Source organism: Rana temporaria, chromosome 10 (assembly GCF_905171775.1).
Source record: "Rana temporaria chromosome 10, aRanTem1.1, whole genome shotgun sequence".
NCBI lineage: Eukaryota > Metazoa > Chordata > Amphibia > Anura > Ranidae > Rana > Rana temporaria.
The window spans coordinates 102,425,826-102,452,063 of record NC_053498.1 but is presented as its reverse complement, the minus strand read 5'-3'; the positions used below and the strand labels follow the sequence as shown (position 1 = coordinate 102,452,063).

Sequence of the window (26,238 nt, the reverse complement as noted above, 5' to 3'; positions counted from 1 at the left end):
TTGAAAAATCGGTGCTCCCCGGCCAACAAACTTTGCACACTTGTAGAGGAGAGTGGGGCTATACGTGTGCCAAGTTTGGGGTCCAGGAGACCTACGGCCGGCCGGTACCGGGTCCCCAAATTCCGGGAGATCAGGCGCAAAAAGGGGACGGGTATAAGCCGAGCGGGGCATTTTCAGCACACAAAAAAAATGTGCTGAAAAACTCGGCTTATACTCACGTATATACGGAAAAAATCAGGGGTTTAACTCTTCATCCAAATTGTAACTAAAATGTTTGGCTATATATACTGTACATTTTAAAGGAGAGTAAAGCCTGGTACACACAGGCTATTCATTGGCTGGTTCAACAAAACACGCCCGACATTTGGCAAAGGGTATACATCAGCCTGGCTGGCTTCAGTCAAGCAGGCTTGCCGGGAAAACCAGCATCTGATCAGCACTGGCAGCCAATGCGATGAACAGTGTGTTTTGGCAGAGGGGGTCACCCCTCTTAGAACACAATAACTCAACGAGGAGATCACTGTACTGTACTTGCTGTACTAACTATTAGTTAGTACAGCAAGCTCCTCAGTTTATTTTCATTCGGCCTGCTGGGTTGAACGGAAAAAAAAAAAATAACTCAGTGTGTACCAGGCTGCACACAGTAGGCTGCTGATCAGGCTCAACTCTATAACTAAATTGTTCTACTAGAAAGCAAGGCAGCAAACATAAGAAAAACAATACAAATTGAGGCACGTGAATTGCAATGCATTTGAGGGATCCTGGAGAGTTAAACCTCCTGACATCTCCCTGTATTTCTTGGGTACTCCATTTCACCCCTGCTGTGCCCAATACAAGAAGTTTCCATCCTCCTGTTTTTTTTTATAATCATAGAAATGGTAACAGGAGGAGCTGTAACACACAAAGGTGGGATGGGATTGTCAGGGATTAGGGCAGGACACCAGGGGCTAAACCCCTCCTATAACTAAAATACCACTTTTGGGTGGTGGAATTGTCTTCTGCAACAACAAAACCTTTGGAATATTATGACACAGAGATTACTAATGTCTGCAGATTGTTGTGCAAGAGATGCAAAAGGGTGCAATCTGGACAGCGCAGCCTATTCTGCCAACTAAAACACCTCCAGGGCGATGGGTTGTCAAAGACTAATCTGACAGAAGCCATGATAACCTGTCTTTGGTCTCAAATTAAAGTCTACAAACACTCAGATCCTCTAACAATCAAGTTTTTTTTTTTTTTTTTGCACACTTGCTACATTAATCAGGGTGAATGTGAAATCTGCGACACCACCTAGTGGAGCTTATATGTTACTGCAGTGCTTTGGCAGGCCTAGGCCGAAGGAGCGTAAAGGTAAAATACTGTACAACTTGGCGATGAAATATAGAAACATTCCCTTCCGTTTCCAGAGACATCTCTAGAGTGCAGTTACTGTCCACCTCTCACAAGTACAGGAGTCCCTTGTAGGGCTATGAGAAAACAGCCCGTCGCTTCTCATGAATCAATCCTTCCATAGGAAGAAAACACTGCAAGACAAAAGAATGAACACAATTAGATACAAATAAACATCCTAATTTGGAAATTGTGCTTTTTCTTTTGGCAAAATGTACACCTTCCCTGAATCAGAGCAAATTTAAAAGGTTAAGTTCACCTTTTTTTTAAGTTTATTAAAAGTCGGCAGCTACAAAAATTGTAGCTGCTGGCTTTTAATAAACAGACACTTACCTGCTCCACGGCTCCAGCGACGCGCCGGCCGGGGCTCCGCTCCTCGCCCCCCCTCGCCAGCCGGCGTCTTCATTCTTAGTGTGGGCACCCGGCAGTGACAGCTTTCGGCTTCACGGCCGGGCACCCACTGCGCATGCGCGAGCGCCGTCCGATTGGACAGGCGCTCGCCTACAGGGAGGGGCTGTGAAAAGGCGATTAAGCTAATCGCCTTTCCAGCCCCTCGGCGGAAGGAGGAAGTGGGACAGGAAGTCCCCTTCTCCTGAAGCCCCCACTCCCCCCCCAAAAAAATTACATGCCAAATGTGGCATGTAAGGGGGGCGAGGAGTGGGTTAAGAGGAAGTTCAATTTTTAGGTGGAACTCCTCTTTAAGTAACATTTTACACCCATATTTAGCAGCACCGCCCTGAGTCCCCATTGTGACGATTTAAAAAAAACGCAGCAGCATAGGGGCTCCGCCCACGTCATTCTTTCACAGAGTTCTGTGAATGGAAGAACTACAACTACTGTCAGCCATTGCTAATTTGCTTGTAGCTCTCAATGAACTCCCATGTTACTGGTGACCGCTCTAAGTATAAAAACAAAAGAGCTTTTGTGATAAACTGAATTGTGCACCGCACCCTGGCCGCTGTCCTTTGTAGTGTGAAGTCGCCTTTAATGCTAGTGGCAGACTGCATCATAATTTATTTTTATTAAATTTTGCCATAGCTCCACTTTAACCACTTGCCACCCAGGCCAATTCTGACATTTCTCTCCTACAATAAAATCTATTTTTTTTTGCTAGAAGATTACCGCATTTTCCGGCGTATAAGACGACTTTCTAACCCCTTAAAATCTTCTTAAAAGTCGGTGGTCGTCTTATACGCCGGTTACCTTATCCTAAGACATGCAGAATCGCGGCCGTACGTTTTTTCAAACCCTCTCGTCCTGTGTTTAGTGTCCGCCTATCACGGAGGCCCTCTCGTCCTCGGATGAGAGGGCCTCCGTGATAGGCGAACACTGAACACAGTGCCTCCTGGGAAGCTGAGTGTTCCGCCTATCACGGAACAAAAAACGTACGGCCGCGATTCTGCATGTCTTAGGATAAGGTAAGGGCACAGCGAGTCTGGCATGTAATGGGGCACAGTCTGGCATGTAATAAGGGACACTCTGGCTGGTAATGGGGCACAGTCTGGCATGTAATGGGGCACAGTCTGGCATGTAATGGGGCACAGTCTGGCCTGTAATGGTGGCACCGTGAGGCGAGGCATGACTAGTAGGAAGGGGGTAGTCTTATACGGCGAGTATATCCCAAAACCAACATTTTGGCTGGAAAATTAGGGGGTCGTCTTATACGCTGGCAAATACGGTACATAGAAAACCATAAACCACCCCCAAACATTATATATGTTTAGCAAAGACCCTAGAGAATACAATGGAGGTTGTTGCAACTTTTTTTATCTTGCACTGTATTTGCGCAGCGATTTTTCAAACACTTTATTGAGGGGGACTGTTTTGTGGTTAAAAAAACAAAACAAAAAAACAGTAAAGTTAGCCAAATGTTTTTGCATATTGTGAAAGAGGAAGTTACATCAAGTAAATAGATACCTAAAATGTCACGCTTCAAAATTGCACACGCTCCTGGAATGGCGCCAAACTTTGGTACTTAAAAATCCCCATTGGCGACGCTTTAATTTTTTTTTTTTACTGGTTCCATGTTTTGAGTTATAGAGGAGGTCTATGGCCAAAAGTATTGCTTTTGCTCTAACGTTCGCAGCGATACCACACATGTATGTTTTTTTTTTTATTGTTAATTATAATTTTCTTTTTTTTTGTTTGACACTTTAAAAAAAAATATCACTTTTATTATAATGTAAACATCCCTTGTAATAGGAATATGGCACAACAGGTCCTCTTTACAGTGAGTTATGAGGTCAATTAGACCCCACATCTCACCTGTAGGCTGGGAAGCCTGAAAAAAAAAAATGATCTTGGCTTCCCATCGGAGGCCTTTTTTTGAAGGCAGAGGCTGGGCGTGATGTCATAACATCGCGCCTGGCCTCTGAACGATCATAGAGACTCAGACGACCATCTTGTCCGCCGGAAATCTCTATGGTCAACATCTGGGGCCAGTGGATCTGTTCTGCGGGGGGGGGGATGTCCCCTCTCGCCTCCCGTAAGAAGGATCAACAGGCGGAACAGCCGCTATGATCATTCTTATGGTGTAGGGGAATCGCCGGCTGAAAAAGATGATATCTGAATAATGCTTGTAGCTGCGCCCATCACTCAGATATCCCCGCTGAAAGTCCAGGACGTCATAAGACGGCCGGCAGGCGGGCGGGAATTGGTTAAACAACTAAAAAGAGTGAGAAATTTAAATGTTAGCTTTTCTCTCCATATTTATTGTATCTACATTCTTCATTCTTTATCTAAAACACTTTGGGCCAGATTCTCGTACATCCGCGTAAAATTGTGCGGGCGTAACGTATCTGATTTACGTTACGCCTCCGCAACTTACACGGGCAAGTGCTGTATTCTCAAAGCACTTGCTCCGTAAGTTGCGGCGGCGTAGCGTAAATTGGCCGGCGTAAGCCCGCCTAATTCAAATTTGGATCAGGGGGGCGTGTTTTATGTAAATTTACTGTGACCCGACGTGATTGACGTTTTTCCCGAACGGCGCATGCGCCGTCCGTGGAATTTCCCAGTGTGCATTGCTCCAAAGTACGCCGCAAGGACGTCATTGGTTTCGACGTGAACGTAAATGACGTCCAGCCCCATTCACGGATAACTTACGCAAACGACGTAACTTTCTCAAATTTCGACACGGGAACGACGGCCATACTTAACATTGTTACGCCGCACTTACGCCACCATATAGCAGGGGCAACTATACGCCGGGAAAAGCCTAACGTAAACGGCGTAACTTTACTGCAACGGCCGGGCGTACGTTCGGGAATTCGCGTATCTACCTAATTTGCATACTCAACGTGGAATTTGACGGAAGCGCCACCTAGCGGCCAGCGTAAATATGCATTTACGATACGACGGTGTAACACAGTTACGCCTGACGGATCTAAGCGAAATCTATACGCAACTGATTCTAAGAATCAGGCGCATAGATACGACCGCGCAACTTAGAAATACGACGGCGTATCTGGAGATCCGCCGGCGTATCTCGTTTAAGAATCTGGCCCTTAGATTGGATTTCAATATTATTAGAAACGACCTTTCCATTTCAAGCTGCAGCCAGCTATGATTTTCTATTGCTTTCAAAAAGTTAAAATGCTTCTTTTAATCATTGGCAGCCGAGGCATTCTGTACAATAAAGAAGTGCTTACACATGTGATTGGTTCTCTGCATTATTTCAGCAGTTCTTCACTTACTGCAGCACTGGGTCTGATCATGTGATCAGTAAGCAGTCCCACCCATACAGTACCAATATAAAAACAATTTAGAAGTCATGACTAAGCACTTATCGCAGTGCGAAACGCGTAGGCTGTTATTTGTAGTGCATTTTCCATTCAATTTTTTTAAATAAAGACAACCTAAGTTTTTTTTTGGAGGTGCGGCTGTCTCTACATTTTGCCTCGTGCATTGCCGGAACTCCTGGCTTTCTGAGCAGCTACTGATTGTCCAGCAGACCCACCTGGAGCGGTAATTTCTCTTTCCCTGGAAAGTAAAAGTAGCTGCAGTTTTAGACATTAGGAGTCGGCGTGCTCCTTCACATCTGCAGCAACTGGGCTATTCCCACCTGTGTCAGCATCTTATCACACACACAACAGCCAATTCTACTTCCCGCCATAGTAATTAAAGACAGGTCATGCTTACTTCTCTCCCTCAGTCCCTGGCCGAAGCTGCGGTACACATGGAACAGACTCCAAAACAGCACAGACTTAATGACCACCGAGATGATAGAGCCCATCACAGCCGCAGCTTCTAAGGTGTAGGAGTCTCCCTTCCCCCACTCTGTCGCCACCTGGTGGAAAAAAAAGTGAAATACAATATGAAGACCCCATGGATACAATTGAGCTCAAGTCTAATGACCTATGCTGTGGAAGACTTGATTTGTAGAGCTCAACTCTAGGAGACCTAACATTTCAAATGGCCAAAATATATGGGTAGCCCTTTTAATTATGGAGTTCAGGTGTTTCTAGTGAAAGGTACTGTTAATACACAACATACAAAACATTTGCGCTTCCAACTTTTTTGGCAACGGTCCTTTTCTGTTCCACCATGATTATGCTCCTGCACACAAAGCCGGCTCCACAAAGACATGGCATAGTGTGGAAGAACTATGCACAGACCCCTGACCTCAACACTGACCACCTTTGGAATCAGTTAGACCAGTGGTCACCAACGTTTCGGACCTAATGGACCGCTAAACTTAAAATTTTGAATCCTGCAGATTCACAAACGTGAATTTTACATGCCTTATACACACAATGCTCCGGTTCTCTGCCCCCTTCCTCCTGCATCACACTGCTGCCTTATACACACAATGCACCAGCTCCCTGCCCCACTCCTCTTTGATCACATGGCACTGCCCCCCTCCCCCTGGGTCACACTGCTGCCTTATACACACACAATGCCCCAGCTCTCTGCCTCCCTCCCCCTGGATCACACTGCTGCCTTATACACACAATGCACCAGCTCTCTGCCCCACTCCCCTTTAATCACACGGCTCTCTGCCTCCCTCCCCCTGGATCACACTGCTGCCTTATACACACAATGCACCAGCTCTCTGCCCTCCTCCCCTCTGATCACACTGCTCCCTTATACACACACAATGCACCAGCTCTCTGCCCCCTCCCCCTGGATTACACTGCTGCCTTATACACACACAATGCACCAGCTCCCTGCCCCACTCCTCTTTGATCCAGGGGGAGGGGGGCAGAGCCATGTGATCACACGGATGCCTTATACACACACACAATGCCCCAGCTCTCTGCCTCCCTCCCCCTGGATCACACTGCTGCCTTATACACACAATGCACCAGCTCTCTGCCCCACTCCCCTTTAATCACACGGCTCTCTGCCTCCCTCCCCCTGGATCACACTGCTGCCTTATACACACACAATGCACCAGTTCTCTGCCCTCCTCCCCTCTGATCACAGTGCTCCCTTATACACACACAATGCACCAGCTCTCTGCCCCCTCCCCCTGGATTACACTGCTGCCTTATACATACAATGCACCAGCTTTCTGCCCTCCTCCCCTCAGATCACACTGCTCCCTTATACACACACAATGCACCTGCTCTCTGCCCCACTCCCCTTTGATCACACGGCTCTCTGCCTCCCTCCCCCTGGATCACACTGCTGCCTTATATACACACACAATGCACCAGCTCTCTGCCCACTCCCCCAGGATTACACTGCTGCCTTATACACACAATGCACCAGCTCTCTGCCCCCCACACCCTGGATTACACTTCTGCTTTATACATACAATGCCCTGGCTCTCTACCCCCTCCCTCTGGATCACACTGCTGCCTTATACACACAATGCACTTGCCCTTTGCCCCCCATTCCCCAGGATTACACTGCTGCCTTATACACACACAATGCCTGACTCTCTGCCACTCCCCACATCACACTTCTGCCTTGCAGACTCATCATTGGATCTCACCTCCTTATCCAGCCATGTGCTCGAGCTCTGTGCTCCCTCCCAGAGTCTGATTAGTGCTGCCATTGGAAGTCCCCTCCTTCTTCACCTCCCGCTCTCTGCACTACTCCCGGTGCCTCCCTCCAAGTTCACAAGAGTCAGAACTACAGAGGAGTCAGGTATCAATGCAAGCTACCAGTATTGACTCAGAGCGCTTTGAGAACAATGCTGGGTGGCATACATCCGCCAAAATTATGTTTTGCGGCAGAAGCCCTGGGACCCCCAACATTTTCTCGTGCTTCATAGACCACTGGTTGGCAACTGAAGAAGTTAGAATGCTGATTAGAGCCAGGTCTACTCATTCTACATCAGTGCCTGACCCTATAAATGCTCTTTGGCTCAGCACACACAATTCAAAACTATGTGAAATGCATGCGAGGAGTAGAGGCTATTATATCCACAAGGGAGCAGCGCCATATTAATGCACAGAAAAACACAGCTTCATAATATAAACGTGGTTTATAAATAGGATGTCCAACAGATCTATACAGATGTGTTGGTCAGGTGTCCACAAACTTTTGGCCAAATAGTGTACCTCATGGCTGCTTTATTGGCTAAATGTGAGACGCAACGATGAAGAAACGTGTACACATTGCACCCTTCCTACTAAACTAGGCACTTTTGTCACCCTACAACTGGAAAGCATTCTGGTAACTAGGGCCCAGATCCACGAAGAACTTACGGCGGCGTATCTATTGATACGCCGCGTAAGTTCTACGATGCGCCGGCGTATCTTTGTTTTGTATTCACAAAACAAGATACGCCAGAATGTGGGCTAGATCCGACTGACGTACGCCTTAGTACGCCGTCGGATCTTAGGTGCATATTTACGCTGGCCGCTAGGTGGCGCTTCCGTTGATTTCCGCATAGAGTATGCAAATTAGCTAGATACGCCGATTCTCAAACGTACGTCCGCGCGGCGCATTTTTTTACGTAGTTTATGTAAGGCTTTTTTCGGCATAACGTTACCCCTGCTCTATGAGGCGTACGCAATGTTAAGTATGGACGTCGGGCCAGCGTCAAATTTTTTACGTTTTACGTCGTTTGCGAATAGGGCTTTGCGTAAATTATGTTCACGTCGTCTAGGCATTGAGCGGGCGTAATTTAATTTGAAAATTCGACGTGATACTAAGCATGCGCGCGCATGCGCTGTTCGAAAAAAGCGTCATTTACGTGGGGTCATGCTTAGTTTACATAAAACGCGCCCCCCTGTTCCTCATTTGATTTAGGCGTGCTTACGCCGGCACATTTACGCTACGCCGCCGTAACTTTAGACGCAAGTGCTTTGTGAATACAGCACTTGCCTCTCAAAGTTGCGGCAGCGTAGCGTAACTACGATACGCCCGCTTAAAATTACGCCTATCTACGTGGATCTGGCCCTAGGTGTCTAAATATTTATACGAAACATACAGGTAAATGACATACGGTACCTTGTACAGGAGATAAATGAGATAGGCCACTTCAGGAAGGTTCTGCAGCAAAAAGATCCACACCAGTGGCTTTAGTTCTTTTAGGATCTGTATGAACAAAACTGTAATCATCAATGTGGCCTTTTCTAAAATGTTTGGTTATACTAAGCAAAGCATCCACAGACGGTCCATCCACTTCCAGTCTGAGCTGCAAATAGGAATCTCTCACTGACTTTTTATACTACTAGGGAACCCGTGGAGAGATCCTTACACTGCAGTTCCCATGTCTCGACTATGTTAAATTTTCTTATTTGTTGGCACCCAACATGAGAATGACAGAACATACGGATATTAAGAAAAAATCCTGCTTTGGGTCAATTCTCTTTATATCTTTGAGTCGTTAAACTGATGTTTTATAGCGAAACATTTAATACATGGTATACTTGTGACACAGATAAATATTGGTTTAACAAGAACAAGCACAGCAGAAGCTGCTTGCCTTGAGACTCTCTCTGCTTGGAATTGTATATGACCCATTGACCCCATCTAAACACAGCATCAAGGAGGGAGAAAAGTAAATTTAGACCGGTCATATGCGTGTCCCGGAGCTTGTAGCTCACCGGCTACCCGTAGAGCAACGGGCATGTCGTGGATGTCATGCACACACTCGCTGGCCGAAAACTGGGGAGACTACAAGGATCTGGGATCCAGCCTGTCACCCAGTCGGCAGTTGATCGCAGATCACAGGAACAAAAAATAGAAATAAACCTTAAGGCCTATGGGCCCGAAGGGAGCCATGTCCTTCTCCTTTGCTAGGCAGAAAAAAACTGAGTTGCGAGATGCAGGGAGAGGGGTTATACCCAGAGGGACCGCCCCCTGGGCAGTACTGTACTGTGTTTAAGGTGATTAAGACTTTCTACAAGTTTCTGCCTAGTCCTTCCTGAATGAAGGCTAATACCCACTTTGTCAAGATTGCTGCTGTGTCTGTCCATGAACGAAAGAGAAATTACATTTGCTACAATGTAAAGTAGTGAGTATACAGTTTGTATAACAGTATAAATTTGCTGTCCACTCAAAATAACTTAACACACAGCCATTAATGTCTAAACCGCTGGCAACAAAAGTGAGTACACCCCTAAGTGAAAATTATTAATATTTTGTGTGGCCACCATTATTTTGCAGCCTTAACCCTCTTGGGCATGAAGTTCACCAGAGCTTCATAGGTTCCCACTGGAGCCCTCTTCCACTCCTCCATGACGACATCACGGAGCTGGTGGATGTTAGAGACCTTGCGCTCCTCCGCCTTCCTTTTGAGGGTGCCCCACAGATGCTTAATAGGGTTTAGGTCTGGAGACATGCTTGGCCAGTCCATCACCTTTACCCTCAGCTTCTTTAGAAAGGCAGTGGTCATCTTGAAGGTGTGTTTGGGGTCGTTATGTTGGAATACTGCCCTTCGGCCCAGTGTCCGATGGGTGGGGATCATGCTCCCCTTCAGTATGTCATAGGACATGGTGGTTCCCTCAATAAACTGTAGCTCCCCAGTGCCGGCAGCACTCATGCAGTCCCAGACCATGACACTCCCACCACCATGCTTGACTGTAGGCAAGACACACTTATCTTTGTACTCCTCACCTGGTTTCCACCACACATGCTTGACACCATCTGAACAAAATATGTTTATCTTGGTCTCATCAGACCACAGGACATGGTTCCAGTAATCCATGTCCTTAGTCTGCTTGTCTTCAGCAAACTGTTTGCAGGCTTTCTTGTGCATCATCTTTAGAAGATGCCTCCTTCAGGGACAACAGCCATGCAGACCAATTTGATTTGATTTGATGCGTATGGTCTGAGCACTGACAGGCTGATCCCCCACCCCTTTAACCTCTGCAGCAATGCTGGCAGCATTCATAAGTCTATTTTCAAAAGACAACCTCTGGATATGAAGCTGAGCACGTGCACTCAACTTCTTTGGTCAACCATGGCGTGGCCTGTTCTGAGTGGAACCTGTCCTGTTAAACTGGCCACCATGATGCAGCGATCGTGCTGGACATCATATGATGCCCAGTCAGGATAACAGAAACACTTCCCGGCCGTCAATCTGCTATAGGCCGGGTGGAAGTGGTTGAAGGCTGTGTGTTGAGTTATTTTGAGGGGACAGCAAATGTACACGGTTATACAAGCTGTACACTCACTACATAGTAAAGTGTAATTTCTTCATTTTTTTCACATAAAAATATATAATAAAATATTTACAAGAATGTGAGGGGTGCACTCACTTTTATCAGATACTGTAGATCAGGCATGTCCAAAGTCCGGCCCTCGGGCCAAATGCGGCCCCCCTGTTGATTTAATATGGCCCCCCTGGGGATTTGGATATATATATTGTTTATGGCCCCCAGGGCCACAAAAGATATATACTGTATTTGTCGGCGCTGCCTTGGAGGGGACAGGGAGGGGGCAGAACGAGCGTCGTCGGATTACATGAAGAAAATCTGTTTACTCAGCAGCGTCTGTATTGGAAGTCCCATCTCCTGGGATGCCATTGGACGACTGTTCTGTCTATCATAAGAGTAAACATAAGAGTAAACAAGAGATTCTCCTGTTTGTAATCTGTCGGCACTCGTCCCGCCCCCCTCCCTCTGCCCTCCGAGGCCGCAGATGGGCATTGATCAGGCTGCACTGATGGCAATGGTAAGGCTGCATTTATGGCACATGTGAGGCTGCATTGGTTGCAATGGTAAGGCTGCATTGGTTGCAATGGTAAGGCTGCATTGGTTGCAATGGTAAGGCTGCATTGGTTGCAATGGTAAGGCTGCATTGGTTGCAATGGTAAGGCTGCATTGGTGTACGGTATATCCAAATAACACGCCCAAGCTCATCCTTAGTCCTAAGCAGCGCTCTGGGATTCATTGGGGCCACAAAAGAGATATATACAGTATATCCAAATAACACACCCAAGCTCATCTCTTCACCACACACAGCCACAAAGGCAAGAGAATTCTTGTTGGGCCGTGTATTGGTGCTCAGACGAACACACCGAATTTGAATGGTTCAAAGAATGTCAGGCAAAATAGTTGGCCCTCACGCATGTTCCCTTCATCAAATCGGGCCCTCTTTGAAAAAAGTTTGGACACCCCTGCTGTAGATCATATAATGAGGTCCTCTACCAAAAACTGATATTTTCATTTTTGAAGATGCTGAGGGCGGGCTCTCTTTCCTTTGGCTATTTTCATTTATTTAACATTTGTGAGACTAAAGCATATGCAAGGGTCAACATTTCACATCAGAGGTTCCAAAAGATACATGGATTCTTACCCAGTAGGAAATTCAATCCAATCTACTTAGACATTGATTTTCATTTCTGGGGTGGAAGAACTCTTTAGAACCCCAACATACAAGGTTCCTGCCACACATCAATACTCACAGCTAGAATTCCAATGGTGACTTTCAGAACAGCCCAGCACAAGCCAATGCCAAGAATAATGCTATGAACTGTAGAGATTTCATATAGGCCAGAGACCAAGACCAAGACCGTGAGGCAGAGCTGAAAGGAAAACAATACAAATGTCACATTAATACAAAAGATAATCTACATTTGAATGGGAGATGGACAAGGAGAAATAATGAAGAGAAAGACGTTCATTCCTTGAAGTTGATCTAACCCTACTGACTAAAATCTCATAAACGCTTTATATTCGCTTTTATACCCGGTGATCCTGCCATGAAGGTCAACAGGCACATCCTGTCCATTGTGACCATTGTCTTCCAGTTTTACTCTTGTGTTGTCACCCTTTCACATCGCAATACTGGTGGACCGACACTTTTAAGCTGAAATCCAGTAGAAAAAAAAACTATTTGTGCCACGTAGCACCAGTCACGTAAACGACCTCTAATAAGGAATAGCTTGTGTTCTACTGGTTACTGTAAAAATCTTCCCTGCGGTGATGCCGGGTACTCCCCACAATGGTGATCTTCTAGCACTGTTGAAGTTGACAGAAGCAGCTGAGACTGTAAAGGACCAACTCTGTTTGCCCACACCTTCTTGGCTTCATTGGCAAATGCCCCGGTATTCCTTTTTTCAGAATGCAAGGCATTCTGTGAAAGGAGGATGGGTAGATGAATGACAGGATCTCCCCTGTCTATTTACAGAAGGCATTGCATTTTGGAAGAAGAATACTAGAGGCTAGATTCAGGTAGGGGCGAGCAAAGTTACGGCGGCGTAGCGCATCGAATTTACGCTACGCCGCTGTAAGTTAGAGAGGCAAGTGCTGTATTCACAAAGCACTTGCCATCTAAGTTATGGCGGCGTAGCGTAAATGGGGCCGGCGTAAGCGCGCGTAATTCAAATGTGGATGAGGGGGCGTGTTTTATGTTAATTCTTGGTGACCCGACGTGATTGACGTTTTTTACGAATGGTGCATGCGCCGTCCGTGTACATATCCCAGTGTGCATTGCTCCAAAGTACGCCGCAAGGACGTATTGGTTTCGACGTGAACGTAAATTACGTCCAGCCCTATTCGCAAACGACGTAAAAAATTCAAATTTCGACGTGGGAACGACGGCCATACTTAACATTGCGTGCGCCTCCTAATAGCAGGAGTAACCTTACGCCGAAAAAGCCTAGCGTAAACGACGTAAAAAAATAGCGCCGGGCGTACGTAAATTTGTGAATCGGCGTATCTAGGTCATTTGCATATTCTACGCCGAAAACAACGGAAGCGCCACCTAGCGGCCAGCGTAAATATGCACCCTAAGATACGACGTGTAAGAGACTTACGCCAGTCGGATCTTAGGCTAATGTCCGCGTATCTTGCTTTCTGAATACAGAAAAAAGATACGCCGGCGCAGCTTTGAATATACGCGGCGAAACTAGATATACGCCGGCGTAATTCATTGCTGAATCTAGCCCTAGGAGTTTTGTAGACAGATTAGTGGACAGCAAGTGGAGGGTGAATACACAAGTCTTTCACCATCACTTGTCCCTGCAGCAAGGAAAATCATGGCTATGGGGGGTATCCGATGTCACAGAAGGGTGGAATTTTGCAGTAACCAGCAGCAAGCATAACATGAAATATGCTTAAAGCGGTATTACATTTGAAAAATAAATCAAATAAAAAAGCTGAAGATGGCAGAAGAGAGCCTATTGGTCATAAATGCTTCCTCCTGCCTGTCAATAGTAATGTACGATGAGCCACACAAGCGCAGCTCAGAGTACATTAGGGTACACGCACTGTGCCATGGCATCTCTGCCAGTGCCGGGACAAGGTCACCTAGAGCCCAGGGCGAAAATGCCAAATTGCTCCCCCCTTTCCCTCAAGATGTACGAGCGTTATGTGTCAGCGAAAATCCCAGCCCTCCCCCCAACAAAAACGCTCTCACTCCATAAGTATAAATTCCCCCAGTGCAAATCTGCCCCCCTTCTGAAACCTCCCATCCCAGCCCAAATCTTTACCCCGCCATCCTCTCCAGCTCAAATACTCTCTCTTGCCGGATGTCCCAGCATGAATCCCCCCCTTCCAAAAAGATTTCCCCCCCATAGCACAAATCCTCTACCCCTCAAATGTTCTGCGGGCCCAGAAAAAAAAAAAGAAGAAGGAAAGCGTTTAGTATTGCTTTAAATTAGAGGTAAATTATGTGACTGGTGCTGTGTACCCAAAAATATTTCTACTGGAGTTCAGCTTTAAAGTGGTTGTAAAGGCAGAAGGTTTGTTATCTCAATGCATTCTATGCATTAAGATTATTATTATTATTATTATACAGGATTTATATAGCGCCAACAGTTTGCGCAACATAATTCAACACAGGAGGGATTAGAGGGCCCTGCTCTAAAAAACAATTCTGTGTGCAGCAGCACCCCTAATACTTACCTGAACCCCATCTCTATCCAGCGATGTGTGGCTTCGGCCGTCCAGGACTCTCCCTCCTGATTGGCTGAGACACAGCAGTGGTGCCATTGGCTTCTGTCGAAGTCAGTTAGCCAATCAGGAGAGAGAGGGAGCGGTGCCGTGTCTGAATGGGCACACAGAGCTGCAGCTCGGCTCAGGTGCCCCCATAGTAAGCTGCTTACTGTGGGGGCATTCGACAGGAGGGAGGAGCCAGGAGCACAGAAGAGGGACCAGAGAAGAGGACGATCCAGGCTGCAAAACCATTATACAGAGCAGGCAAGTATAATATGTGAACAAGACTTTAGTATCACTTTAAAGATACCCTCCTTGAATCCCATCGCTCCAAAGGAAAATACAAGCTGAAGTCAGGGGGAGATTGTACACTGAAAATCATCTCTCACAATATTTAAAGGAACACACCAATATTCGCAATGTTCAGACTGCATTTGCTGGAAGGTATGATAAGCAGCACACAGCCAGTATGCTACCGTTCAACTTCTTACCTTGAAAAAAGACAAGGCTGAATAGATAGGACATCACATTATCCTGCCATTAAACATCAGAGGAAGTGGCTGCGTCAATTTATAGTAATTTCTTTCCATTTCAAACCAAGCCTCAGATACACCATCGTCCTTAATAGTCTTCCTCCAACTTCCAATGGCATTGATAGATCCTTTGGCATTTTATTGCATCCCAGGGGTATGCGATTGTACACTACTGGTCCTAAATGCTGACATGCATTCAAGGTCGGATAAACTTAGATTTTCTTTATTATTAATAAAATGTAAAATAATATTGCCCTATGAATAATAGCAGGCGACCCAAGCATCCATCCACATTAAATGACGAGATACTTTAAAAGACACAATTAAATGTTGAGCTGCACAACTGCAATGGAAAACAGATTACTGCAAGTATTAGAATCCCATTATCAATCATAGCCAGATTCAAGACTTAAGCCAGCCATAGACGGACTGAATTTCCATCTGTCTATGGGCAGGGATGGTTGTGCTGAACTTGATCCATCGATCGACTTCAGTACAACTGCCTGCCGGGTACTTTCGCCCCAATAACTGCTGGCGGCTGTATGCGCTGGCAGTGATCATTGTATTCTGCTGGTGGGGAAGGCTCCCCTCGCTCCCTGCTCGCAGAACACAAAAGCAATGCGGGATGGATTTTCCCAATCAACACCGACTGTGTTGATAGGGGAAATCAAGCAATTTTTTTCCTATAACCCATGATTGAGGGAACAAAAATTACATAATGTATTGCTTATCTAAAGCCATCACGTTTCGGATATAGTAGGGCAGGGCTTGACAAATCCCGGTCGCCAGGTCGCCATGGCGACTAGAAATAGTGTCCTGGCGACTTGGCTTGGAAGGTGGGCAAAAAAAATATAAAAAAATCTTTTTTTTTTGTGAGCTGGCGTCATCTGGTGGTGATCCGTTGGTATTACAAGTTATTACCACCAGATGTGAGCTGGCGCCAAGTTAAGCATTACAAGTTAAACAGCAATTCTAATGTCATTTTTCACTATTTTTCAATGCCATATTCTTCCCTCTAATTAGAACCCCCAAACATTATATATATTTTTTATCCTAACACCCTAGAGAATAAAATGGCGATTGTTGCAATACATTCTATCACGCCGTATTTGCGCAGCGGTCTTACAAGCGCACTTTTTTGGGAAAAAATTACACTTTTTTTAATTAAAAAATAAGACAACAGTAAAATTATCCCCATTTTTTTTTTAATATTATGAAAGATAATGTTACGCCGAGTAAATTCATACCCAACATGTCACGCTTCAAAATTGCGTCCGCTCGTGGAATGCCGACAAACTTTTACCCTTTAAAATCTTCATAGGCGACGTTTAAAAAAATCTACAGGTTGCATGTTTTGAGTTACAGAGGAGGGCTCTACCAATCGCGGCGATACCTCACGTGTGTGGTTTGAACACCATTTACATATGCGGGCGCTGCTCACGTATGTGTTCACTTCTGCGCGCAAGCTCATCGGGACGGGGTGTGTTTTCTGGCTCCTAACTTTTTTAGCTGGCTCCTAGATTCCAAGCAAATTTGTCAACCCCTGTAGTAGGGAATGGTAAGAAACCCTGTCAGTAAATTTTATCTCTGTCCCATTAGGGAGATTTCCCTTCACCTCCTGTCCTGCAGATACAACAGGAATTAAGAGAAATTCTCTTTTAAACGTGAGGAGAATGCCCTTTAGAGAGTTCTCATGGGGGATGGCAAGGAGAGAGGGTGTCTATTGACGTCCTTCCATAACCCTCCCCCCACTGCGCGCCCTAGGGGCGCGCATCTCGCACTCTGAGATTGTGTCCTTTGGATATAGCTCATCACATATCAAGGTAAAGGACCAATCACAGCGGCCCTTAACATGTGATCAGCAGTGTGCAATCACAGCTGATCCCGTGTAAACAAATGCCAGTAATTTGCATTTTCTTTCCTCAGTGCTCTCACTGTGTGAGGAAAGGAAAGCCAATAAATGGCTATCTTGTGACAGCACACATTTACACTGATAACCAGGTCACTAATCATCAGTGCAGCCCCAACTGTACCAATCAGTGCAACATACCATTGCCTGTCAGTGCAGCATTTTAGTGCCGTCTATCAGTTCCCATCAGCACAACCTCATCAGTGCCGCCTCATCAGTGCACATCAGTGAAGAAGAAAAACTACTTGCAAAATGTTATAAGAGAAACAAAGAAAAAGATTTGTTTTCCCACAATTTTCAGTCTTTTTTTGTTTGTTTAGCAATAAAAAAAAGTGGAGATTAAAAATACCACCAAAAGAAAGCTCTATCTGTCTCATTTTTTTTTATAAAATTGTCTTATGGGTACAGTGCTGCATCACTGCACAATCGTCATTCAAATTGCGACAGCCTGGTCAGGAACGGGGTGAAAGTGCCCAGTAGGCAAGTGGTTAAAAAGGCCAACGGTTACACTGCTGCTTGGATAGTATAGTACAGGGATCCTCAAACTACGGCCCTCCAGCTGTTGTAGAACTACACATCCCATGAGGCATTGTACCACACTGACATTCACAGACATGGCATGACTAGGCATGATGGGAATTGTAGTTCCTGAACAACTGGAGGGCCGTAGTTTGAAGACCCATGGTATAGTAAATCAGACTTGCATTAATTATGTACTTTTTAGTCTAGCCATGTATCCACACCAATGTTTCTACAGTGCCTTGATAAAGTATTCATACCCCTTGAAAGTGTCCACATTTTGTCAAAAAACGTTAATGTATTTTATAGGGATTTTATGTGATAGACCAACACAAAGTGGCAAATAATTGGGAAGTGGAAGGAAAATGATAAATGGTGTTCAATTTTTTTTTTTACAAATAATTATCTGAAAAGTGTGCCGTGCATTTCAGCCCCCTTTACTCCGATACCCCCAACTAAAATCTAGCAAAACCAATTGCCTTCAGAAGTCACCTAATTCGTAAATAGTCCACCTGTGTGTAATTTGATCTCAGTATAAATACAGCTGTTCTGTGAAGCCCCCAGAGGTTTGTTAGATAACCTTAGTGAACAAACAGCATCATGATGCCGAGGAACACAGGTCAGGGATGAGGTTGTGGAGAAGTTTTAAGCAGGGTTAGGTTTTAAAAAATGATCCCAAGCTTTGAACATCTCACAGAGTATTGTTCAATCCATCATCCAAAAATGGAAATAGTATGGCACAACTGCAAGACCACCAAGACATGGCCGTCCACCTAAACTGACAGGCCGGGCAAGGAGAGCAATCATCAGAGAAGCAGCCAAGAGGCCCATGGTAACTCTGGAGGAGCTGCAGAGATCCACAGATCAGGTGGGAGAATCTGTGCACAGGACAACTATTAGTCGTACACTACACAAATCTGGGCATTATGGAAGAGAGACAAGAAAAAAGATATTGTTGAAAGAAAGCCATAAGAAGTCCCATTTGCAGTTTGCGAGAAGCCATGTGGGGGACACCGCAAACATGTGGAAGAAGGTGCTCTGGTCAGATTAGACCAAAATTTAACTTTTTGGCCTAAAAGAAAAACGCTATGTGTAGCGGAAAACTAACACTACACTTTACCCTGAACACACTATCCCCACCGTGAAACATGGTGGTGGCAGCATGATTTTGTGAGGATGCTTTTCTTCAGCAGGGGCAGGGAAGCTGATCAGAGTTTTTTACGGAAGATGGACGGAGCCAAATACAGGGAAATCTTAGAAGAAAATCTGTTAAAAACTGCAAATGACTTGAGAATGGGGTGGAAGTTCACCTTCCAGCAGGACAATGACCCTAAACATACAGCCAGAGCTACAATTGAATGGTTTAGATCAAATACATTTACGATTTTGGTTGTAACATGATAAAATTTGGAAAATGGGGTATAAATACTTTTTCAAGGCACTTACAGGCTTAAAGGCATTTTTAATTTAATAAATGACATACTCCCATGAATAACACTTTGTTTACCACAATGATCTGCACAAGTCAAATTATAAGTGCTGCAATTTTGAAGAAAATCCGACCCTTCTGGAAGTTTCAGATCCCTAGGTCTTCCAGGCCTTGCTGTGCTGCTGCCCATTACTCCCGCTACATAAGCTGCCATTGCAGTGTCTCCCTTGACAGTGCAAAAGACACAGTGCAGGAGCTCTTCTTACCGGGAAAAAGTTAAAAGAAAGACATTTTAGGTAAAAAAAAATATGAAACACCAGCCAAAATTTTTTGATGCATTTAAAAAAAAAAAAAATAGAGACCTGTCGGGATTTTACGGCTGTGTCAGCGACCACTGTCCAACCCCCATGACAAAAGTCACCAACACAGGAAAAGAGGACAATTCTTCCCAATGGGGTCATGGACAGCAATAAGAACCTGACAGAGGTTCTTGCTATTCCCACGCTGTTTTGACTGTAATACCAAAGTATATTTCAATAATAAAAAAAAAGGTATAACATGCGAGCATTGACTTTAAATGTTGCTGGGAACACAGCCATCCAGTATAATACATTATAATACATACCAAAGAAGGGAAAGTCACAAAACAATGGCCTGAAGCATAAGTAAATGTACACAATAACGTCAGGACGTAACGCACGTCGCCGTTCAAAAAACACATCGGGGCGCCGTAATTTTGCGCAAAGCACGGCGGGAAATTTCCTAACGGAGCATGCGCAGAACGTTTGGCACGGGAATGCGCCTAATTTAAATGGTACACGCCCCATTTGAATTAGGCGGACTTGCGCCGGACGGCTTTACGCTACGCTGCCGCAAGTGCTTTGTGAATCAAGCACTTACGACGAAAACTTGCGGCGGAGTAATGTAAAGGGGATACATTACGCAGCCGTAATTGTTCGTGAATCTGGCCCTAAGAGTGCAATGACAGACTGATATGGGAAGGAATGCTGACTTATCATTCCTGTCAGCCATGTTGGGCAATAGAGACTTTACAAAAAAACAAAAATCTGTAAAAATATTTCTCTTTACACTTCTTTTATTGTCTATCCTGTCAGTTTGGTTAGCAAATTTGTAAGTTACAACGGACGGCAGGAACAGTCCACCGCTGGACGTGGGGTAGCGCTGTTTTCCAGGGGATCGAAGGATCGGGTAAGTATAGCCTTTCTGTGTTCCCCTGGACAAAACAAAGAGTTAACCCATGCAGCCCCAGAGTTCTGCTGTAAAGGTATCCAGGTATGGCATTTTTACATAGTTACATTGGTCCAAGTTGGGCCAATGTAACTATGTTCGGTATATACCATGCTTGTGGCAGCTCAAAACCACTGTAGTAGACACCCCTCTACTTAGCTTTAGTTCTCCACTAGCTTCTGGGTCTCGGCCCCCCACTGTGAACACAGGAATTTAGTAGCTGCTTGGCACGTTTGCCATCAAGAGATAACTTTACATTTTCTCAATGAATGCAAAGTGTTCTCGGATTGGATGAGGTGGAGAGGTGGGGCAGCGAGGCAACCACTTGGCACAGGACCTGGAAGTTAGTGAAGATCACTGGAGTAGCTGGACCAATGTCACTATGTAAAAAAAGCCATACCTAAAACTCTAATTTAAATAAAATTAAAATAAAACATTGCTAGGAAGAAGGCTTTTATTGCAGAAGATTGTCAAAAATGTGGAATCCAGAAGAATATTAGACATCGAAGTTGGCAATAGCAAGGGAACTTGCCAACGTCACATTGCCGAAGAGGAGGTGACAATAGTGAACTTTAGTTCTGCTTTAGACACATTTACTTATAGCAAGCAGATGTCAGCACTGCAGTTAAAGCGGAAGTCCACCCTTAATTTTTTTTTTATATATATATATATATATATATATATATATATATATATATATATATATATATATATATATATATATATATATATACACATACACACACACAAAAAACTACAAAAAATTAGATTTTTTTTTATACCTACCAGAAGTGGCTGTAACTAGGCAGATCGTCCTAATCTGCCACTTCCTTGTCCGCGGTGGTCTTCTTTCTTCTCCTCCTTGCACTGCCTCCTGGGAAATGGGGAGTGTTGTCTTCTAGGACCTTGTGTGTGTCCCAGGAGACATCCGCCCATTCACATAACGCCGCACGACTCGTGCATGCGCAGTAGGGAAATGGGAAGTGAAGCCGCAACGCTTCACTTCCTGATTCCCTCACCGAGGATGGCGGCCGGGCAGCCGAGACCCAAGCGATTGCTCGGCTTCGGCTGCCGACATCACGGGCACCCTGAACAGGTAAGTGTCCTTATTAAAAGTCAGCAGCTACAGTGTTTGTAGCTGCTGACTTTAATTTAAATTTTTTTTTTTTTAAGCTGGACCTCCGCTTTAAGCAATTTCAAGTTCAACTCCAGCAAGTGGAGGACAGTTAGAACCTATGTTGGGGGTTTTATTGCTTTCCCTTGTCACACTAAAGAGAGTTCAAATGTCCTGTCCCAAGTCAGAGGAACAGGATATTATGGAAAATACATTCCTGCTCCCCACAATGGGGACACAGACAATCACAACTACATATTTTAAAGGCATATGACCGCATTTTGTTGCCCTTTGTGATTTTCTATCCAGGTGACTTCTCCAGTGGACCCCAAGAAAATAATTTTATGGTCAGGACAAAATATCTATTTTCTTTCTTATCCATTGAGGGACAGAGGACGTGTTAACCTTTGGAACATCCAAAAGCAGTCCAACTGAGGAGTAGCAAACAATAATAGCAGGCCCAAGGAAAATAAAACAGAACCTAGGATTGCTTGCATTTCAAAGTGCTGCCTGTTGCTGGAATCAGCAAAGTTCTGAACATCCACATGGCAGGACTAATGCCGCGTACACACGCTCGGAATTTCCGACAACAAATGTTCGATGGGAGCTTGTTGTCGGAAATTCCAACCGTGTGTAGGCTCCATCAGACATTTGCTGTCGAAATTTCCGACAACAAAAATTTGAGAGCTGGTTCTCAAATTTTCCGACAATAAAATCCGTTCTCGTAAATTCCGAGCGTGTGTAGACAATTCTGATGCACAAAATTCCATGCACGCTCTGAATCAAGTACGAGACTGAATCGCTCGGTCTGGTAAAACTAGCGTTCATAATGGAGATAGCACATTTGTCACGCTGTAACGGACTGAAAAGTATGAGGCTGAAAAGTGCGAATCGTCTCTCACCAAACTTCTACCAACACGACTGGTATTGAACTTCCCTTTAATAGTGGCATTGTACGTGTTGTACGTGACCGCGTTCTTGGCAATCGAAATTTCCGACAACATTTATTCGACTGTGTGTATTCAATACATTTAAAGCGGAGCTTCACCGAAAAGGGGAAGCTTCACTTTAACCACTTCAATACAGGACACTTTCACCCCCTTCCTGCCCAAGCCATTTTTCAGCTTTCAGCACTGTCACACTTTGAATGACAATTGCACGGTCATACATCACTGTACCCAAATGAAATGTTTATCGTTTTTTTCCCCACAAATAGAGCTTTCTTTTGGTGGTATTTGATCACCTCTGTGGTTTTTATTTATTGCGCTGCTGCCAATCAAATCCAATGATGCGGGCGCCAGGGGGCGGGGCAGAGTCCTGCACTCGGCGGCTATGGATGCCGAATGCAGGACTCGGGAGCCCGCCCGTAATGTAACCCCCCTTATGAGAGCGCTTACCAGAGGGGGTTATCTGAGGCGAGAGAGCCGCCGGGGGACCCCAGAAAGCACCGTTCAGGGCCACTCTGTGCAAAATGAGCTGCACAGAGGTAATTATGACATGTTTGTTATTTAAAAAAAAAAAAGCGAACCTTTACAACCACTTTAAGTTCTCTCAGCAGCTCAACTACCTCTGTGTTCAGAATTAAGATTAGATGACCAGAAAGTTGCTAATTCACGGCTGGGACAGGGGAGAAGGGCTAGTTCCTTAGAAAACTTCACTGCTTCTGTTGTGAAATGATTAATTGCTCCACAGTGCCTGTAGCTACAAAGGTGTCGCTGTCTCTCCCAACAAATATATAGATATATACATTTTATTATTATTAAATAATTTATTATGGAGTGAAATGCAATGGAATAATTTTTCAGAATCTGGCCACGCCCCTGACAATCAAAAACTTCACCATGCGGAATGAGGTAAGCAATGGTCTGCCACAAAGTCAACAGGTATTGCTTTGTGAACACGAGTATGGATTTATGTCACTCTGGTTGGGATTACAAATTACGTACCTGCGCTTGTAGGTCAAAGGTCAGCAGTGAGAAGCAGAGATTCAGCATGTTGTATTGCACCTGCAGACTCTCCAGTGCACCCCCTACCCGGAATGCCATCATATTCTGCCCTAGCACCAGGCTCAGAGAACAGACCACATGGAACAGACCAACAAGGAGGATCACGATAAATCGTGGCTGGATGGTGGAAAAGACATCAAAACAAAAAACTATTACAGAGTAACCACACAAAAAGGTTAACAACTAAATGTTTTGTCTTAATGGCAGAGGTCATTCCTCAACTTTTACATAAGCATTAAAGCGCAAGCATGCAGCGGCTGTAAATATAAATGCGTGAGTCCACTCTGGGAGATTCCCCCAAAAATGAATTTCCATAGATGGCTATAAACAGTTTTAAGTTTGCTTATATCTGGCAGAAACCACCTAAGATCCACTAATCTGTCTGAGACTTTGATTCACTTTAGTTGTCCAATCATAGGAAAAGAAATATACGATTTTTCCACTCACCGTATATCCTTTTTTTCCAGTCCATCGAGGGATACAGAAAGTCATTCACCTTCATGTTATAATGCCGTCTAAAGGAGGCCTGGACACTGGCAAACAAAAAACTGTAAGCCAGTCCATGATAACCCCTCTTACTACCAGAAAGTGAGGAGGGGCTGGGAGGGAAACTCTAATTTGTAGCCTCTGGAAACCACTTTGGGGAACCCAAGACGAAGTGTCCACAGAGACCAACCGAAGAGGATTTTTCTGATGGCTTGGTGGACTCCCTCGAAGGTCATGGGGTGCAGGCATTTTTTAGATGAAAGAGTAAAACAAAGTCATACTCATTTTCCAGCTTCCTATTCAATCATGGCTCCAACAGGTAGCACAGGCAGCTTCCTTGCTTCCAGTTCTCATATAAAAACAAAGTGAAGTATGCCCAGCCACTATGCCAACACAACTTAACCACTTAAGGACCGCCTCATGTACATATACGTCAGCAGAATGGCACAGGCAGGCACATCAACGTATATATACGTCCTCTGCTTGACGTGGGTCGGGGGTCCGATCGGGACCCCCCCGGTACATGCAGCGCGGCGCGGCTATTCGTTTATAGCCGCTCCGTCGCGATCGCTCCCCGGAGCTGAAGAACGGGGAGAGCAGTATGTAAACACGGCTTCCCCGTGCTTCACTGTGTCGGCGCATCGATCGCGTCATCCCCTTTATAGGGAAGACACGATCGATGACGTCATTCCTACAGCCACACCCCCCTACACTAGTAAACACATACACAGTGATCCCTAAATGTTACATCGCCCCCTGTGTTTAACTCCCAAACTGCAACTGTCATTTTCACAATAAAGAATGCAATTTAAATGCATTTTTTGCTGTGAAAATGACAATTGTCCCAAAAATGTGTCAAAATTGTCCGAAGTGTCCGCCATAATGTCGCAGTCACGAAAAAAATCGCTGATCGCCGGCATTAGTAGTAAAAAAAAAAAAAAAAAAAAAACTATCCCCTATTTTGTAAACACTATAAATTTTGCGCAAACCAACCGATTATTGCGATTTTTTTTACCAAAAATAGGTAGAAGAATACGTATCGGCCTAAACTGAGGAAAATAAAATGTTATATATGTTTTTGGGGGATATTTATTATAGCAAAAAGTAAAAAATATTGAATTTTTTTCAAAATTGTCGCTCTATTTTTGTTTATAGCGCAAAAAATAAAAACCGCAGAGGTGATCAAATACCACCAAAAGAAAGCTCTATTTGTGGGGAAAAAAAGACGCCAATTTTGTTTGGGAGCCACGTCGCACGACCGCGCAATTGTCTGTTAAAGCGACGCAGTCCCGAACTGTAAAAACCCCTTGGGTCTTTAGGCGGCATTTTGGTCCGGGGCTTAAGTGGTTAAAATATGCCTATCATAAGAGAAACATGGAAGCTGCCATTGAACCATTGCAGATATCTCCTTTAAAAAAAATTATAGTTGGCTTTTTATTCTGATGTTGACTTGTAATGGTTTAATAATCATTGTGTGGAGACAAGTAAGGTACGAAGAAGGAGAATTAAAATGGAGGGATAGAGGGATGCACAAAATTGATTGCTACCTGGAGTTCCATTTTGAGTCTTTAACACAGAAAAATATGAGCAAGTTTTAGGCCGGGTTCACACTAGCTGCAGGCTAGGCTCGCAGCATGGGGCCCAATGCGTCTCTGTTCGCCGTTTCAGGGAGGAATCGGGCCTGAATTTTTGCCTGAATTCGGACCTGAAACCGAGCCAAAGACGCACAGGACCATTTCCCAGTGCGGACTGTAGCCACCTTGAAGGTGCGTGAACCGGCTCCATTGAAAGCCGGTCACAGTCTTCTTGGATTGGATGCAGGAAAACCTGCATCCAATTCGCATAAGTGTGAACGAAGCATTAAAGTGATCTGCTTCAGTGGTCCTATAATGGCATTTCTATAAGAATATATTCTGAATTTGTGCTGCTGAATTCACATCCATAAAAAGATTCTAGGTGAAGTTCCACTTCATGGGCAAATCTCACCTGTATATCAGGCTTGGCATCTTTGGAGAGAACACTGAAGTTGATGATGGAGCGAATCATTTCCAGCAGAATGGAGACTATAAAGGCGATGAGTTCTTGGCGGTTTTCCTGTAGGATGCCCCGAACCACATAATAGATGCAGAACACTGATAAACAGATTAAAATATTTAAAATACTTGCACCAACATAGCTCATAACATTCTTCATATCCTTCCAGAAACTACCGTATTTAATCGGCGTATACCGCGCACTTTTTTCCCCTGAAAATAGGGGGAAAATCACGTGTGTGCTTTACGCCGATAGCATACCTCGGAGGGGGAGGAGGGGGAAGAGCGCCGC

General features: G+C 44.8%; 1 protein-coding gene across 1 annotated transcript in view; it reads right to left on the bottom strand.

The window, feature by feature from the left end:
- Positions 1-1,211: 1,211 nt before the first annotated feature.
- LOC120915405 overlaps positions 1,212-26,238 on the bottom strand; it is a 47,957-nt gene continuing 22,930 nt past the window's right edge. The window contains exons 4-9 of the mRNA XM_040325878.1: positions 25,900-26,045; positions 23,368-23,544; positions 12,197-12,316; positions 8,794-8,880; positions 5,527-5,674; positions 1,212-1,523 (exon numbers count right to left, since the gene is read on the bottom strand). Of these exons, the coding sequence (XP_040181812.1) occupies positions 1,492-1,523; positions 5,527-5,674; positions 8,794-8,880; positions 12,197-12,316; positions 23,368-23,544; positions 25,900-26,045 (710 nt within the window). The 3' untranslated portion in view covers positions 1,212-1,491. The remainder of the gene's footprint in view (positions 1,524-5,526; positions 5,675-8,793; positions 8,881-12,196; positions 12,317-23,367; positions 23,545-25,899; positions 26,046-26,238) is intronic.